Source organism: Rhamphochromis sp. 'chilingali', assembly GCF_963969265.1.
Source record: "Rhamphochromis sp. 'chilingali' genome assembly, chromosome: 14".
NCBI classification, from domain to species: domain Eukaryota; kingdom Metazoa; phylum Chordata; class Actinopteri; order Cichliformes; family Cichlidae; genus Rhamphochromis; species Rhamphochromis sp. 'chilingali'.
Window position 1 is genome coordinate 29393882 of NC_137941.1, and position 17383 is coordinate 29411264.

The window sequence follows — 17383 nt, forward strand, 5'->3', positions numbered from 1 at the left end:
AAAGAAGACAGAAATTATTGTTTTTGATAGAAATATGCCTCTGGGACAACTGACTGGCACATTCGGGCCTGTTGCTAACCACCTCACTGATGCTGCTAGGAATCTTGGAGTTTTCATAGATAGTTCCTTCAAACTAGATAAACAGGTCTCTACTGTGGTAAAAACCAGCTTTCACCAACTACGCCTAATTTCTAAGGCTAAACCTTATATACCACACAAAGATCTGGAGAAACTCATTCATGCTTTCATCACTTCAAGACTGGATTATTGTAATTCTCTCTACTTGGGCCTACAATCTTCTCTTCTTCAGCGTTTGCAGCTGGTCCAAAATGCCGCTGCACGTCTCTTGACCGGCACTAGAAAGTACGATTCTATCACCCCTGTTCTGGCAAATTTACACTGGCTTCCTATTAAATACTGTGGGAGTATTTAGGGGGTGTTTTTTCTGCTATTTTAGTATCGGCATTATTAGTACATCAGAATCATATGACCAGCGTTGCATTGAACATTTATTGAAGCTTTTGACATTACATTAACATTTGTATTACAGTGATTGCTATAACCTCAGGTTAATCTTCTATTTACAGGTGCCAGAATAATCATATGATCTTTCATTGCAGGTGTAAACATGATCATCTCATACATGTTGCAGTTTGTTGCTCATTATAGAGTTGTGCTCAAGTTAATAAGGGTTAAAAGCTACAGTCAGCGCGAATGTCTGGCTGATCTATGGAGGGGAAAGGCTTCGAGCATGGAAGGCCGCACGCGCTTACACAACACTGATATCATGTTATTTTTTGTGATTTTACATTTAGTTATATCTTTTTGTTATGTTTTAAGTAGTCGCAGTTGATTAAACAACATTTATTTAATATTACATACTTGATTCAGAGCATTACACACTGATCGCCTTAACAAATTTGGAAATCCTTGTAGCTGCAATGTTGTGTCTCCACAGGGGACGGTTGGCTCCAGGAGAGAGGCGGGAGTCAGTGCCTGTCCTCAGGAAGGAGAGAATGTTCCTTTGCTGTGTCAAATAACTGTCAATATTGATTGTATTGTACCTGTCTTACGCATGAGGGGGCGTTCTAATACCCTGATTTCATAAAATTATTGTGATGTGGTTTTTGAGGTGAGATCTGATGCTGTCTGCGTACGGTGTCCATCTCCCACGCGTGTGATCATTAAAATCATCGTTTGACTCAACCCGGCCGGACCAGTGTTGTTATTTTGGTTTTTCCTCTTGTATCCATCCCCAATATTTGAATCCGTAACAATACCGAATTGATTTTAAAATTTTATTGTTTACTTATAAAATCCTAAATAATATGGCACCTGACTACCTAGCTGATCTCCTCTGTCTGTATAGCCCTAAGAGAGCACTACGATCATCGGGCCAACTGCTCTTAGTGCAACCTAGGTCTCTGCTGAAGACCAGAGGAGGCCGTGCCTTTGCCGTTGCTGCACCCAGGTTATGGAATACTCTTCCTCTTCATATTCAGTCTTTTAAATCACGTCTAAAAACGTATTTGTTTAACCTGGCATTCAAGGCGAATTAGGGTAATTTACATCTGGCTTTGCATTTAGATTATGTAATTATTTTATTTTTATTTATATCTGTAATTTATATTTTATATTGTGATTTTTATCTGTATCATGATTTTACTGGAAAGCACTTTGGTGTACTTCAGTCTTTAAAAATGTGCTATATAAATACATTTTGATTGATTTTTGATTTTGATAATCGTGTTTCCACAGGACTCTGTGTAGTCCATGACTCAGTAGCTTGTAGAACCACCTTTAGCAGCAACAACTTGATGTATTTATTTTCTGTGTGGCTGTGTGAGTCACTCACAGTGTTGGGGAGTAACGGAATACATGTACTGCCGTTCCGTTACAGTTACCGTTTAAAAAGGTGGTATTTACAATACAGTTACTTTGTTGAAATAAATGGATTACACGGCGGTACTTTCCTGTTTTATACTGTGGCGGATCAGGACTGTTTGGGTTTTGTTTGACAGCTACGTTCTGTTGTTCCAGGTGGCAGCGTTACGGTTGCCATGGTTACAGGGTGACGCTCTTTCTCTGCGGGTTTCCTGGGTGAGAGAGCGCCTTTTTGTTGTTGTTGTTGTTGTTGTGCTAAGCTAATAGGGAGAATGTAGCATCATGGGCAGTGTAGTCCGTGCTGCTGGGAGAATGGACTGCCGTACCCGTTATGTGTCTGTGAGCACGAGGAGGGAGAAAACGGCCAGTGGAAAACTAGGAGTTATCATTGAGCAGAAACAGGAGCTGGAAGCATGTAAATATAATAATAACCACTGCAGCCAAGAAGAGTGCCTGACGAGCCCAGTTGTAAGTAAGCTATTAAGACTCGACTGTACACTGTGTTCGTGTTTTCCTCCAAAACAATAAGTTCCGTTGAAGCAGCCTTTCAACGCCTCTCTCTGTTTCTCGCTAGCAAAATTGACCCAGACAACGAAGTAAAGCTATTTTTCGGCTACGAACTCGGAGCCCGACATATTAGCCAGAGGTCCCTTAAATATGGTTCGGAGCCGCGGACCTTCAGTAACAGTCATAAATCACAGCAATACTCTCATTGAGTAACGTAACGGAATACGTTACAGAATACATTTTGGGGCATGTAATCTGTAATCTGTAATGGAATACATTTTAAAAGTAACCTTCCCAACACTGGTCACTCATATAGGAATTTTAGTCCACTTCTCTTTACAATGTTGCTTCAGTTCAATGATGGTTGCAGATGCTGCCGTGCTTTGGATCATTGTGCGGTTGCATGGCTTTAGCTGTCAGACAGACGGCTTCACATTTAGCTCTAGAATACTGTGATCAGCTCATTGGCAGCAAGGTGTCGAGTTCCTGTGGCTGTAAAGCAAACCCAAATCATCACGCCTCCACCACCATGTTTGATGGTGTACAGATGGTGTCCTGATATGCCGTGTTTTGTTTTCTTTGATCATGGTGTTGTGTATTGTGGTCCAACATCTCCACTTTGGTCTCATCTGTCCAACACACATTGTTCCAGAAGTCTTGTGGTTTGTTCAGATGTAACTTTTCAAAGCTAGGTTGTGCTGCCGTGTTCTTATCAAGGACGATTTCTCCTGGTCGCTCTTCCAAACTTGTATAATTTTCTTGTTCTGTCATGAACTAACATTTAACATGCTAACGAAGGCCTGTAGTGTCTCACATGTAGCTCTTGAGTTTTTTGCAATTTCACTGATCGGTTTTCATGGTCTGAGCGTGGGGTGAGTTTCCTGGCATGTCAAGAGCAGCCAAGTGCATTTGATTAGCAATGCCTGGCTGCTATTAACTCTCCTAATTCCTGTTGAGGCAGTAAGGGTATGCTTCATTTTTCACAGGACTGCATAGTCCTTTGTTTTCCAGCTTGTATTCTTTGCTCATTTGTATAACTGCCATGCTTTCTTTGCTTGCATTTGTCTTTTCCTTCCTAGCGTGTGTGTATTCCTCATGTTTGTTTTGCTAGTTGGTGTTCTTTGTTATTTATTGTTTGTTTGTTTTTAGGTTTCCTCATGTGTATTTGTTCATTCAAAGTTATCTCCTTGTGTGCGAGCTCTTGTACTGTTTTTGGACTTTGCTCTATCCTCAGCACCTTCCTGTCTTGTTTGCCAAAACCGCTCCCGGGCGATGAAAGTTTCAGTGCTTGAATATTACTTTACCTTCAGGTGTGTTTCGTTTCTTCCTTAGGCCCCATTTTTGTTTCACTAATGATAACTCAGGAACAATGCATAGAAGGTAATTAAAACCATATTAAGCACACATTTGAATATTAATGAGGTAAATTAAGAGTATTATGATCACATGAGTTTTGGCCATGGAGATCGCACAGAGACATAAGGCAGTCCTTCTTGTTAACTTTGGTTTGAAAGTCAGCATAGTCCTGAAAGAAGGACATGTGCACACCCATGTGTATGTGTGTGTATGTGTGCACATGTGTGTGTGTGTGAGAGACAGCTCTATCAGCAGGCAGCCTCATTTATCTATATTTATGAAGGCAGGGTCCGGTCACCCCTTTCTTCTCTCTTACACTGAAGCTGAGAGAAAAACAGTGCAATGACTCATCACACACTCCTCCACCTGCAGAGATCCAGAGAGGATGAACAAGCTTCCCTGATGACCAGTGAAGGACAGCGTGTAATGGCTTTTTCATTGAAGAAAACGGCTTGCTGTTGTTGAGGATGACAGCTTATCACGAATCACATTACGATCAAATACTTGAACCTTTATTGGCCAGAGACACACTGAATTATGATATTGAACAGCCTCCTTTTGTTGCTTTCAGTGAGCGTCCAGGTTGGAAAGCAGCTACTCGTCTCACAGGCCAGAGTGCAGAAATATTTTGTGTGGCCTCAGGGTATATCTAATGACTTTATCGATCCTTTGAGTTTTATGTTCCTGTGCTGTGGACAGAATCATTAGGGTCTTTTCGGATTGGTTATCTGTCCCACGCTTGTGGATGTGCTATGTTTTAAAAGTCTTGAGGGAATTTGTTCAGATTTGGCAAAGACATTCATTGGATGACAAAGATGATTTGAGGACAGCTGTTAAAGTTGTTAAAGTTGTTAAAGGTCAAGGTCACTGTGGCGTTATCACGTTTTAAGACAAATAAATAGACACGCTAAAAATGCATTTCACACAAAAGTTAATTGGATGAAATATTACTGTGATATCGTTTTGGCATTGTGGTTTTTTTAGGTCATTGTATGTTTTGCAACTTGATCTGTATAGTTTCCAATAAGATCGACTATTGTAGATAAATGTAGCGAAGTTAGAAGAAGAAGATTTTTTTTTTAAATCTTGGTAGATTAAACAAAAATGTATTTAATGAGATTTTTCCAATGCCTGACTAAAGCTGGCAAGGAAACAAAAAAAATTGTCTGCAGTTTGTGGAAAATTGTTTATTTATAGAAGTGTAAATGGAAAACTAAATGGAAACTTCAGAACCTCCAGTCCATCTGGTCTTCTAGCAGAGCCCTGGGAGTTTGAGGGTTTGTCAAAGTATTTTAGCTGTTTCTAGGTCTGCCTGTCAAATGCGGTCTTCTGCTCCATGTCAGCCACCACTATGTCTGGTTGATTAACCAGCAGCTGATTGTCTGTCTGGAACTTCCACAGGATTTAGCCCTGCTATTCTTAACCATCTTTTGTGGGATTCCCCCATCAGGACTTGGAGACTTCGAGTCCATACGTGCCGAAGATATTTCTGTACATTAGTCCAACCATTTGGTTGTGACTTTCACTGTACAATGTCCCATCTTATATTCTGCTACTATGTGCCGGATAGTCTCCGGTGTAGCTTTTCATAGTCTGCAATTTGGGTCCTGTCGGCTGTGGCAGACTCGTTCCTCTATGGCTCTGGTGCTTGAGGCCTGTTCTTATGTTGTCATGATCAGAGCCTGTACTGTCCTCTAAGCCACCCTTTTTTAGCCACTTGTAGGATTTCTTTATGTCAGCCACTTTCTCTAGCTGTCAATGGAAGATCCTATGTAGGGACTTGGTTGCCCATTAGAGGTTCCTCCACCTGTTCCTCATCACAGTCTATCTTCAGCAGCCTTCGGTATTCTTAAAGCAGCTCATCTCAGGGGCCGTCTTTCTGATGTATTTGCAGATGCTCTGATTTTCATCCTGTGTGTGTGTGTGTGTGTGTGTGTGTGTGTGTGTGTGTGTGTGTCTTCTACTTCCCCACACCACTCTTGTGCGCCATTCTCCAAAATGTCCTTTTCTTCTAAAAATAAAGAAAAATCAAAGCACTGATGCATTCAAACTCCTACAGGTCCATGATCTAAAATTATGTTTTTAGGTATACAGCACATTACTGGAGCCTGGATTATTATAAATTATTCAATACAGCCTTTTTAAATTAAAGGAGTTTAGAAAGTCTGGATGCAATAACCCAGGGGAACCAAGAGCCTCCTTATGTGACAGCCACTGACCTCTCCACACACTTTGAGGTAGACAGTAGAGATGGACCGATCCGATATTACGTATCGGTATCGGTCCGATACTGACCTAAATTACTGGATCGCATATCGGAGAAAAATTAAAAATGTAATCCGATCCATTAAATATCACGAAAGCACCTCACAAAACTTGCAACACGCCGTAACTCACCTCAGAACGTTAGCACATCGGAGCAGTATGCATCACGTGATAGAGCGGCTGTGGCATGCGGGACCTGTCGGTGGTCTGGATAGCATGTGGAGCTTCGCTAGCAACCCGGCATTTCATCTCCGACAAAGTTATCCCCGAGAGAAGTACAGCAAGTGTGTAAGTCCATCTCTGAATGTTTGTAAAGCATTCCTGCGTTAAGCTTAATGAGCGACTGCCTCTCGCTCTCCGGCTGCTACTTCAATCATGAAACTGCTTAATGATCAGCTGATCGACTTTTCTGTCGCGAGTCAGTGTCTCTTGTTTGTTTTTGGCCCACTTTGCACCAGAAAGAGGAAACCAGCGGCTGAACAACAGCAGCACGTTTAAGCTTGATCAGCTGTTGTTAGAATGTATTTAATATTAGTTTCTACACCAGGATCTTTTTCTACGTAGCTGACGGCTGGTAACTGTGCAGGGGCAGATCTAGCAAAGTTTAGCCAGGGGGGCCGATAGGGCATGAACAGGGAAAAGGGGGCACAAAGACATACTTTTCTTTCTTATTCTCATTTAAAATGTCTCGCTTTTAATTATTTAATATTTATCTGAATCTTACACCTAAAGTTTTAATCTGATGTAAAATGTATAGAAGTCCATTACTGCATATAGTAACTGTTAAGTCTAATATACCCTAGTAAGCTATAGTACTTTTTCCTTTGGGAAGGTACCATCTGTGCAGTCTGCAATTTTGTTGAAGAAAGATGTTGAATCTATTTAATATTTCTTGAAAAAGAATTGATTTCTGTGCATTTTTTTCCACACTGCATCAAATTAAGGTTGATTACGTCGATTAAGCATCATGAGGTGGAGCGTGAGGGGTGGTTCCCTATTTTTTATTTATTTATTTTTGTTGTTGCTGGGAGTTGGAACCCTATTAGTTAGGTTGCTTAATATTTATGCTAAGTACTCTTTAAAATACCAGAATAGGGAGGATGGTGTAGGTCTAAGTTTATTAGATTGATCAGTATTGCTGAACTATGAAATATTTTTTTTTGCATACAGGTATAACAGAATAGCTTTAGTGTAGTTGTTGTTTTAAACTTGAGTATGAACTTATACAAAATGCAGCAAGATATTTAAAAAAAAACTGTTTTGTTGATTAAAAAACACTATATCGGATTCATATTGGTATCGGCAGATATCCAAATTTATGATATCGGTATCGGTATCGGACATAAAAAAGTGGTATCGTGCCATCTCTAGTGGACAGTAGACAGTCTATCCAGGATCTACTCTAAAATGAACAAAATCAGCCAAAAATACACTTACTGCCACTTCATATAACCGAAAAAGCAGGTATATTTAAATTTTAATGCATTTTTGTCTCCAAATTCTGCATGTCTACATTTTTTTTAGACATTTCTTTTTTTAATTAGTGAGTGATGGTTTACCTGTAATTGCATTTCATACATAACGTAGGCATCTTCATTACTGATCTTCTTCATCTCACTGTCTTTCACCGTCTTTAATAAATTCAAACCAATGTGACACTATTAAATATGATTTAATGAGGCACCGTCTGATGAGGCGATGTTAAACAGATGGTTTTACAATCCCATCAGCGAGGAAACATCTGGCGCAGTGTCTGCTTTCTCATCCCACCGATCACTGTCTGAATGTTGGCAGAGAGCTGATGAGAAGATGAAACAGAGTCACGCGAGCCATGGCATCTGCGTGAGCAGAGATGCTAGCATGAGATGGAGTCATCATGGTAGCTGGTCAACCGTCGGCCAAAATCCTGCACGTCTGAAATGCAAATCCACCTGTGTATTAATTCTAAATAGAAAAGTAGAACTAGTGCTTTCTATTTATCAGTCACGCTCCGATGGATGCAACAGAGAGCAATTTGGAGTATTTTGCCCAAGGATATTTGGCACACAGCCTGGAGCAGCCAAGGATCAAACCACCAACCTTCTGATTAGTAGGTGACATGCTCTACCTCCTGAGCTACAACCTCCTCCAAAACGGGGAAAACTGTAGCTCATACTCTGCGAGTTTAAATCATTATACAATTAGATCCAATAGAAGTTCAGACTTTCAGTTTGTTTGCCACTTTTTTCAGCTGTTCCTCTCTTCTGTACTTTTTACTTTTTTCCTGGGTTTGATCTGTCCTAACACTTCTTTGTCACAACAGGGTTGTTTAGATGTTTTCTACCAGTCTGCTCTTCTTGTTCTTGAATCTTGTAACCCAATTCATTCATGAAGATGTCTTTTGAACGTAGACTATAGACTGTAGATATGTTTAGCTTGGTTTTATTACAAGTTTTTCTCACAACCATGGAAATAATGTAATCATACACTTTGTTGTTTTGTGTGGTCTGTCATGGATTGCTGTGTGGCAGGCAGGATGAGGACCCAATCGCAAAACTCACAGACTCAGGGGATGAACTCAAAAAGCAGCTTTATTGCTGACAAAAGATGACCGGAAATACAAAACTAAACTGGGAAAAACTAACATAAAGCTCACCAAGGAACACAGGGGAATCACACATAACATGAGGGAGAACGCGACCCAGAACTGAGGGAGACGCAGACATAAATACACAGAGGGTTAACGAGGGAAGTAGGAGCACATGGGGAACACAGGTGACACTGATAATCATAACGAGACATGGCAGGAGTGAACACAACACTGACGGGAGACGGGCAAAGTAAAACAGGAAGTACAGAGGTTCAGACAGGAGGAGAGAGAGCGCAGGGAGAACACAGACATAACGGGCTGGGGAAAAACATAGAATAAACACAAAGAGAGACGAGGGCTCATGAATACCCACACTGTAAAAAAGAAAAAGTTGAGAAAACTTTAAATTTCAAGGCAACATGATGCAAGAGATTTTTGAGTTTTCTCAACTTCTGCCAACTGTAGTTGACTTAACTAATATTTTCATGTTCTGCCAACTTGGATCTACTTGTTCACCTAATTAGGATAATCCTGTAAGTCTAACAAAGAAATTCTGGTTCTAATGCCATGTATTTCTGCCTTCACCAAACAAAGATATTCCTGTTGAATTAACATACAATTATTCCCTCCAAGGCCATGTATTCCTAAATTCACAAAACACAGATATTCTTGTTGAATAATCATACAATTCTTACTCCAGTGAGTTGAAAATTTACCAATATTAATAAAGAAAAATGTATGCTGTTATCGTACTTGAAAAAACACTCAAACAGATATAGAATAAAACAAAGCACAACTGAATGTTATGTAAAAACATATTTATTTTTTTCAACAGTGCTTTCAGTATATTTCAGAAGGTCATGGGCAGTGGGGTGAATTTCTGTAAAAAAGCAAACAAACAGAAAAAAACGTGTTGCCAGTTTCTTTAGGGTGCTTTGAGCACCCCAGCAGAGACATTAAAATTCCAGAGTCCAGAAAAAAAGAAAAGTGTCCAGCAGCTTAGTCATTCACGTTCACACCCTGACTGTCCTGTAAAAGCTTAACTTAACTATTGCACACTAAATAGGGTAGTGCAACAAACAATTGCCTATGTACCCAGACATTGACATTTTACATGGGCTTACGATGATGAACTACAGAAGTCAAAAGTCATTAGAAATGTTACCATCAATGAACAGCGAACTATCAGGTAAAATACCAGTTCCATGCTTCAGGTGGAGTGAAAAACACTATAACAAATCTTTTAAAATCCTACAAGACAAAATTTCACCATAGATTCTCAATAATACAGATTCATCTGACTAATATTTACATTTCAAATAATCACTTATTCACTTCACCTTCATATTGACCGACCAGGTCAAAATGAACCATTCTGTTTTGACTGTTCCTTCTTTTCTCCCTTCTTCCTTTCCTCCCTCTTTCCTTCACTTATTCCTAATTAATTTTAACAGTTCAAACACTAAATATGCAACTCTTTGTAACAGGTGAACGATTATATAGAGGGAAAGGGGTTGAACTACTGGTTTTTTTTTTTGTTTTTTTTTTTACATGACTCTACAATGCACTTGAACATGTTTAAGAACAAGTTAAACTCATGTCTGGCTTCCCCATTAACAGACACAGCAAAAGCTTTGTTTTTAGAGACCTTATGCGCTGTGAGCATCGAGAGCCACCGAGTTCAAAAAAGATGCCCTGAATTGCTTCAAAGGTAAACTCATCTGCTTTGGATAATCAATGTTGAGGGCATACAGAAGGCCAAAGAGGTATGCCAAGGCAGTAGAGAGGTCTGGAATGTTATGTAGCACGATGTCCCCTTCCAACACAACAGCCTGTTCTCAAACAGAAGTATTGGCATCATCATCTTGCAGGATGGTCAGGATGGCAACTGATGCACCGTTCAACACTGGTTCCAAAATGTCAGTGTCCTGAAGAGAAGAAAAGTAAAATATGAATTATTGAAAGCTAAGAAAAATTAAAGACAAAGTACATTTCTAAAGATCTTAACTTTAACCTCTATACCATGATGCTCATTTGACTCATGGAGGTTTTAAAAAGAAAAAGCTTATTTTCCTTTAATTAACGGCACAATATCTTTCACCAACCAACCTTGTGCTTGTGATGAGTTTTGTACAAAAATATTTTCTGCTGTTGAACTCCCACTAAAAATGCCCAGGTGCTCCTCAGCAGAAAAAAAAGCAGCGAGAGTTATGACAACTGCAATCCTCACCATAAAATTATCTGGACTGCACTGAGGAAGTGGACATTTCCATTTTGGATTAAATCATCTTTTAAAAACATCTCATAGCAATTAGTTTTGCTTGCATTACTTTTTTGTACTTACTAAGCACTTCAGGAAAACCTGTGTTGCATCCTCTCCGAGGAAAATGGGCAGGCCTCTCAGTGCTGCTGTCTTTCGGTGGGACACAATGTCAGATATCTAAAGAGTATTCAGTGGAAAACAAGCATTTAAATTAGTATAGTAACATGGTGTACCTACACACAATGCAAAATCAGAACTCTTATAGTAATGAAAATAAAATACAGATCAGGCCCAGCAACATGTAAAACTTAAAAAAACAAAACACCATTTTAACGATTTTACTTTCTTTTTACAAATTAAATAAAATACCGCCAAATAAAAACAAAGTAATGACTGATGACATTCATTTCCATTGATGTGTTTTGGCTGAAGCCAACATTTTTTTCTGTTATGACCAAGGTATACTCTCTTCTAAAAATGTCAGGTAAAGGAGCACTTACCTGTTCATCAAGTTTATCCAAGATGTCTTCCATGTCCTCACCAAGAGCTCCCTTCTTAGACCGGTATAGTTTCAGCAGGCCAGGCACAAATTTGTCGAGGGATGCATTGAACGTCCCCAGGAGGTCTTTGCTTGTGATCCGATGAAATTCTTCAGATATCTAAACAAGACAATAACCAAAATATTGCCATTTATTCAGCACAGAAAATTTCTGGGTAGCTGCCTTGTACAGTCTGCACCATGTTGTATGCCTGACTGTGTTATCAACCGCAAAATCTACTTCAAAAATCTCTCATGAATACACATTTTTCACAGGAATAGAAACACCCTCCACAAAAAACAGTATCAATATGCAAATACATATTATGTTCACACTGAAATGTGGAATTTTTGTGGATTTTTACTATTGAGTGTGACCTTGAGAGGTGTGATCGTAATGCTCCAGGTGTTTTAAATACACATACACAGTCTGTGTGAATGCATGGCCAATGTGCACCTTGTCCGTGATGAAGGCGGAAATGTTTCAAAAGAGTCTCTTGATTGGAGCTTGTGAATTTGCAAAATCGGCATTGCATGAAACCCACCCCTGAAACACAAGAGACATAGTCAATTTTGCCAAAAGCACTTTTGCAATGGGATAAAACATCCATATCTAACACACAGAAGGAATCCATAGATGCAGGAGCTGAATACATCAACAAGCCAAAACCAGAGACATCATGAAAAAAATATGTAAGGAATCATATTAACTTACATATAACCACTTGTCTACTATATCAAGTATATGATTGATAACATACATGACATGTAACATAAATGCAAGCTTGAATTCAAACATTTGTTTTGTTACTATGTTAAAAAAATGCAATAACTCTAGAAAAAATAATACTATCTGTAACACAATATACATCAACAACACACAATCATTCCTTAAATATTGTCTCCTTCCCCATTATGTAAAAAGCTCTGAAAATGTAGCAATCTTATAATATAGAGCATGAAGTACAACTTTAATTTGCGTGTGACAATTAACTTACAGTACATTAGGCAATCTTACACCAGCTGACAAACTGTCAAGTCAGCTTTAAACATTACTTTAAAGTAACAGTGCTATTGAAAAAGTGAAAAAACAATATTAGACAATATGCAAGTTACTTATATCACTGTCATATAATTGGCGCACATATCCTACACCGACCCATGAACGCGTCTCCATGACAACGCGTGCTTGGCCCAGTTTGTTGTCAAGGTTAACATAACGTTTTCATGCAAAGATAACATTGAAACTGGTTACAAAACGGGTAATAAGCTAATAAGTTTTACCATGGCAGAAGTGCTGTAAAAAGCCAGTGTGAGATACCGTCATTTAGTGATGTCTGTCTAAATATCAGAGTGTTTAACATTAAACATTACTTTTTGCGCTGGGCCACTACTCTGAGCTAAAACCTTCAGAGGCTGCTTGTAGCCCGATTACGACACAGCGGCGCCACGAAGGCTGCCCAAATTCATAGTGGACTCCTCTAAATGTGTCCGAGAAATACGTCCTCCTTACAATAAGCATCACTTAAAATGTTTGCAATATTGAAACATTTCAATATAATGTAGAAAAAAAACGAGAAAAAAAAAGTACGGATCGGACTCCCCGATCCTTATTGCGCATGTGCAAATTCTACCTGTGGAATTAGTTTTAATATTACTCTTTCTGGGTCACAAAATAAACTTTTAAGATATTTTCAGGCGTTAATGTAGCTGTGTAAATTGCTAATATCTGTTCAGTTTATTAAGACAACATATGCTTGCAAAAGCGCTCCGACGTTTTCGGAGACGTCTGTTACCCACCAGCTCGATAGCTAGCCGGGGGGAAATCAATTAAGTCACTTAGATAACTTAAAAATGCTATTGTTGGCCTTTTTCAGTGTTTTACTAGTTCCATCCTCCCGGGTCCTCAGGAGGATGCAGCCTAGGAGCTTGTAGAAAATCTTAATAACACATGTAGTTAGCTTACCTGCTAGGGTAAATGGTCGGAGCTCCAGCACCTGTCCAAAAGAATTATACACTCCAACTGCAGAAGTGAAAATCCTCAATGGTCGAAAAATTGCAATTTACATCCAAATCTAGCCACGATGGTTCAAATTTTCTTAGGAGGTTTTTAGTCTAGAACACATGGTAAACCACTATCACACAGCTCAGGTCTGCTCAGGCTCAGTTGAAAGTTCGTTTGGTTTAGTTCAAACTTGTTCAGACCACATGTGCCAGTCATCTACGGGGTTTCCCACTGGTTCCCAACTTGACTCAGAAACTCTGCTCAAAAGTTGATAATCTTTGTTATGCTGTCTAGAAAATCTTAGTTAGGACAACAATGAAAGAAATTTGTTGGGTAGACAAGCTTTTTTAGGTTGTAAATGGAAAGTTTTATTTCTAAGTCAGTTTAATTTAAAAACTTTAGTGAAATCAACAATTGCTAGTTATCGTTTTTACAGTGCAGAGGGGCACACAGGGGGTAAGAGTCATGAAGGGAAAACACTTGGGGAACAACACACCAGGGCAACTCAGGAAACATGGCCTAAATAAGGAACAAAATACAAAAATACATGAGAACTAAGAATACTGGGCCAACATGGCCCAGGACCATGACATCACCCCCCCCCCCCCCCCCCCCTCTCAAGGGCTGGCCCCCGACAGCCCAAACCCGAGAACCGAAAGACAAGAAAAAAGAGGAACAACCCACCCAGGGCGGGAGGCGGGGGACCAGGATGGAGGGAACGAAACCAAACAAAAGACAAGGAGCACGAGAACAAAACTGAGTCCACAAATACACAAAACAGGGCAAAACAGGGAAGCAAATGTCCAAAGAGGTCAGAAGGTCAACCCGGGAGGTGACAGCGCAACAGTTCAGTTCGGCTGTTCCGGGGGCCGGCCACGTGTAAAGTGGCAGTGGCAGCAGAGCAGGTCCGGAGGCCGGCCGCGGGGAAGACTGCGGCGGCTGTAGAGCGGGTCCGGAGGCCGGCCGCGTGGAAGACAGCGGCGGCGAAGGAGACGACGGAGCAGTTCAGGGGGCGTGGAAGACAGCGGCGGCGGCGGCGAAGGAGACGACGGAGCAGTTCAGGGGGCCGGCCGCGCGGAAGGCAGCGGCGGCTCTCCAGTGTCAGGCGTACTGGCCGAGGCCCGGTGGGCACAGGACCAGTCGAGGCAGGACCAGACGAGGCAGGACCAGACGGACCAGACGAGGCGGGACCAGGCGGTGGCGTGGCAGCCACAGGCGAAGCGGTGGCGTGGCAGCCACAGGCGAAGCGGGGGCCGGACCAGGCGAAGCGGGGGCCGGACCAGGCGAAGCGGAAGCAGATGCTGGAGCTGGACCAGGCGAAGACGAGGCTGAAGCAGATGCTGGAGCTGGACCAGGCGAAGCTGAGGCGGAGGCCGGACCAGGCGAGGATGCAAACTCTGATGAAGCTGGACCAGGCGAAGACGGGGCCGGACCAGGCGAAGACGGGGCCGGACCAGGCGAAGACGAAGACCCGGCGGCGGCCGGACCAGGCGGAGCTGCAGAGGCTGGACCAGGCGACGGCGAGGCGGCCGCAGGTGGCAGCTGGACGGGCTCCTCGGGCCCTCCAGCCGACGTGGCGTGGGGCTGAACGGGCCCCTCGGACCCCCCAGCGGAGACAGGAGGCTGAACGGGCCCCTCGGACCCCCCAGCGGAGACAGGAGGCTGAACGGGCCCCTCGGACCTTCCAGCGGAGACAGGAGGCTGAACGGGCCCCTCGGACCCTCCAGCGGAGACGAGGAGGTGCTGGCCGGGCTGACCAGAGCCACCAGCGGAGACGAGGAAAGGCTGGAGAGCTTCTCCTGAACCCCCAGCGGAAACGGATGCAGAACCAGCAGGTGCGGGGACCTCTGGCTCAGCGGACGCTAACTGTGGCGGCACAGGGCACGCAGTCGGCTTAGGATGCAACGGCTGGGGCTGTGCAGGGCAAACAGTCTGTCCAAAGTGTGTCAGCACCACGCAGTCCCCAGCTGGCGGAGAAAGCTCACCAAAGCTTCCAGCTGAGGTGGGCAGTGTCTGAATGGGTTGCTGAGCAATGAACTGAGCTGATGACTGTGCTATCGATTGAAGTGCAAGTTGTAGTTGTGGTTGTAGTGATGGTGGGACAGCAGGTAGTTGAACCGGTGACTGAACAGGTGACTGACTCTTGGCTGCTCTCCTCCGAGGAACAGGAACGGGTGCTGGGCCTGGCCGAACACCAGTCATCCCCACCCGAGAAACAGATACGGTGCAGGGACGAGATGGGCTCTGGCTGCCTTTACCCTGGGGGCCGGTGTAGGTGCAGGAGCTAGCTGGACCTCTGCTGCTCCCACCCGAGGGACTGAGACGGGTGCAGGAGTCGGCAGGGTCACAGTGGACCTCGCCCAGGGAACCGGAACTGGCGCAGGCATAGGCTGGGCGTCCATCAACCCCACCCGAGGGGCAGGTACGGGTGCCGGGATGAACGGCGCCTCTGCCAGGCTAGGGACAGAAGCAGGGACCAGCGGGACCTCAGCCACCCTCACCCGAGGAACTGATACGGGAGCAAGGGAAAGCCAGGCCCGCGCTGCCCTGGTTACAGGAACTGGAGGCGGAGAGCGGAGTTCGGGAGCAGTAACAGACACTGGGAAAATCAAGTTAGTGGAGCCAAACACAGTTTTAGCAAACAGAGACTTATGGTGGGCTGGTTCTAGCAACTCTGCTGTACTTAAGTTGTCCATGTCATGATTAGCAGCCTTAGAAAGAGTGAGTTTAGGAGCAGTCACAGGTACTGGAGAACTCACACAAGCAGCATCTGGATAACCTGGATGTGAAACAACACTACACACAGTTGTACAGAATGTAGTCCGAGACGTAGCACACACAGAGTCCATGGAACTTGGCGCACAGAGTCAAACTGACATGACCAGGGAACAGAAAAGTTAACCTGTGCAACCAGCTCTGCAGTGCTCAAACTAAAATCCTTTGCCAGTCTATGTATAGCAGATGAAACCTTGCGGCTCTTAACCTTAGCAGGCATTGAATACACAGTTTCAAGGAGTCCACGAGGAAAAACAGAAGCAGTCTCCTGCTTAGCAGGCACGAGAGAAGGTGAGGTTACACAGGTAGCGTCCGAGTTAGCACTTTCAAGTTGTGGCACAGAAAAAACCACAGCCTGAGAAACTGAAGGAACAACACTGGGAGTCACAGATACAAGAGCTGGTTTAAAGAGTAAACTGTTCATAGCAGAGGAATGGCTAATAGTCTCTGTGTCACCTGGCTCAGGCAGAACGCTAGGCGTAGACTTTAAGTTGGCTGGCTCAGCAACACAGGTCTCATTCTCAGTAACTCTTTGAGGAGCTGCGAAAGCAATGGCTGGTTGAGGAGTTGGCTGAGAAATACCAGGAATGTCTAAAGACAAAATAGGCTGGAACATGAAACAGTCACTAGGAGGAGCATTAGCTATAGAACACACGGTTTCAGGGGGTATGTGTTTCTCAGCATGCACTGTTACATCTAGAGCTGATGATACTGGTGGTGTGTGGCTGAGCTCAGACTGGGAAACCTCAGAATCCAAAGGCTGAGTAAAACAGTTCTGCGGGGCTACAGTGCTAGTAGCAGTATGTACAGTGGGGCAAAAAAGTATTTAGTCAGCCACCGATTGTGCAAGTTCCCCCACTTAAAATGATGACAGAGGACAGTAATTTGCACCAGAGGTACACTTCAACTGTGAGAGACAGAATGTGAAAAAAAAATCCATGAATTCACATGGTAGGATTTGTAAAGAATTTATTCGTAAATCAGGGTGGAAAATAAGTATTTGGTCACCTCAAACAAGGAAAATCTCTGGCTCTCACAGACCTGTAACGTCTTCTGTAAGAAGCTTTTCTGTCCCCCACTCGTTACCTGTATGAATGGCACATGTTTGAACTCATCATCTGTATAAAAGACACCTGTCCACAGCCTCAAACAGTCAGACTCCAAACTCCACCATGGCCAAGACCACAGAGCTTTCAAAGGACACCAGGAAAAGTATTGTAG

The 17383-nt window shown here is 42.8% G+C and overlaps 2 protein-coding genes across 2 annotated transcripts; one reads left to right on the top strand and one right to left on the bottom strand.

Annotated features, from left to right (window-relative positions):
• Positions 1-9422: 9422 nt before the first annotated feature.
• On the bottom strand, positions 9423-12056 carry LOC308409851 (uncharacterized protein). The gene is made up of 4 exons (XM_080902852.1): positions 11808-12056; positions 11345-11503; positions 10926-11021; positions 9423-10509 (listed from the first exon to the last, which is right to left on the bottom strand). Exons 1-4 carry the CDS (start codon positions 12036-12038, stop codon positions 10420-10422), a joined length of 576 nt encoding a protein of 191 aa, XP_080758978.1. The 5' UTR covers positions 12039-12056; the 3' UTR covers positions 9423-10419.
• Positions 12057-14057: 2001 nt separating this feature from the next.
• Positions 14058-16230, top strand: LOC308410200 (uncharacterized protein). The gene is made up of 2 exons (XM_080903371.1): positions 14058-14602; positions 14650-16230. The coding sequence occupies exon 2, from the start codon at positions 14686-14688 to the stop codon at positions 15283-15285; it is 600 nt and encodes a 199-aa protein (XP_080759497.1). The 5' UTR covers positions 14058-14602; positions 14650-14685; the 3' UTR covers positions 15286-16230.
• The last annotated feature ends 1153 nt before the right edge of the window (positions 16231-17383 follow it).

What these genes read in the sequence shown, in the direction of transcription:
- LOC308409851 (XM_080902852.1), bottom strand. Translation starts at nt 12,038, where the DNA reads ATGTATTCAGCTCCTGCATCTATGGATTCCTTCTGTGTGTTAGATATG. An exon ending in TGGATAAACTTGATGAACAG is followed by an intron (nt 11,022 to 11,344) that starts GTAAGTGCTCCT and finishes AATACTCTTTAG; the next exon opens with ATATCTGACATTGTGTCCCA. An exon ending in AGGTTTTCCTGAAGTGCTTA is followed by an intron (nt 10,510 to 10,925) that starts GTAAGTACAAAA and finishes TCTTCTCTTCAG; the next exon opens with GACACTGACATTTTGGAACC.
- LOC308410200 (XM_080903371.1), top strand. Translation starts at nt 14,686, where the DNA reads ATGCTGGAGCTGGACCAGGCGAAGACGAGGCTGAAGCAGATGCTGGAG.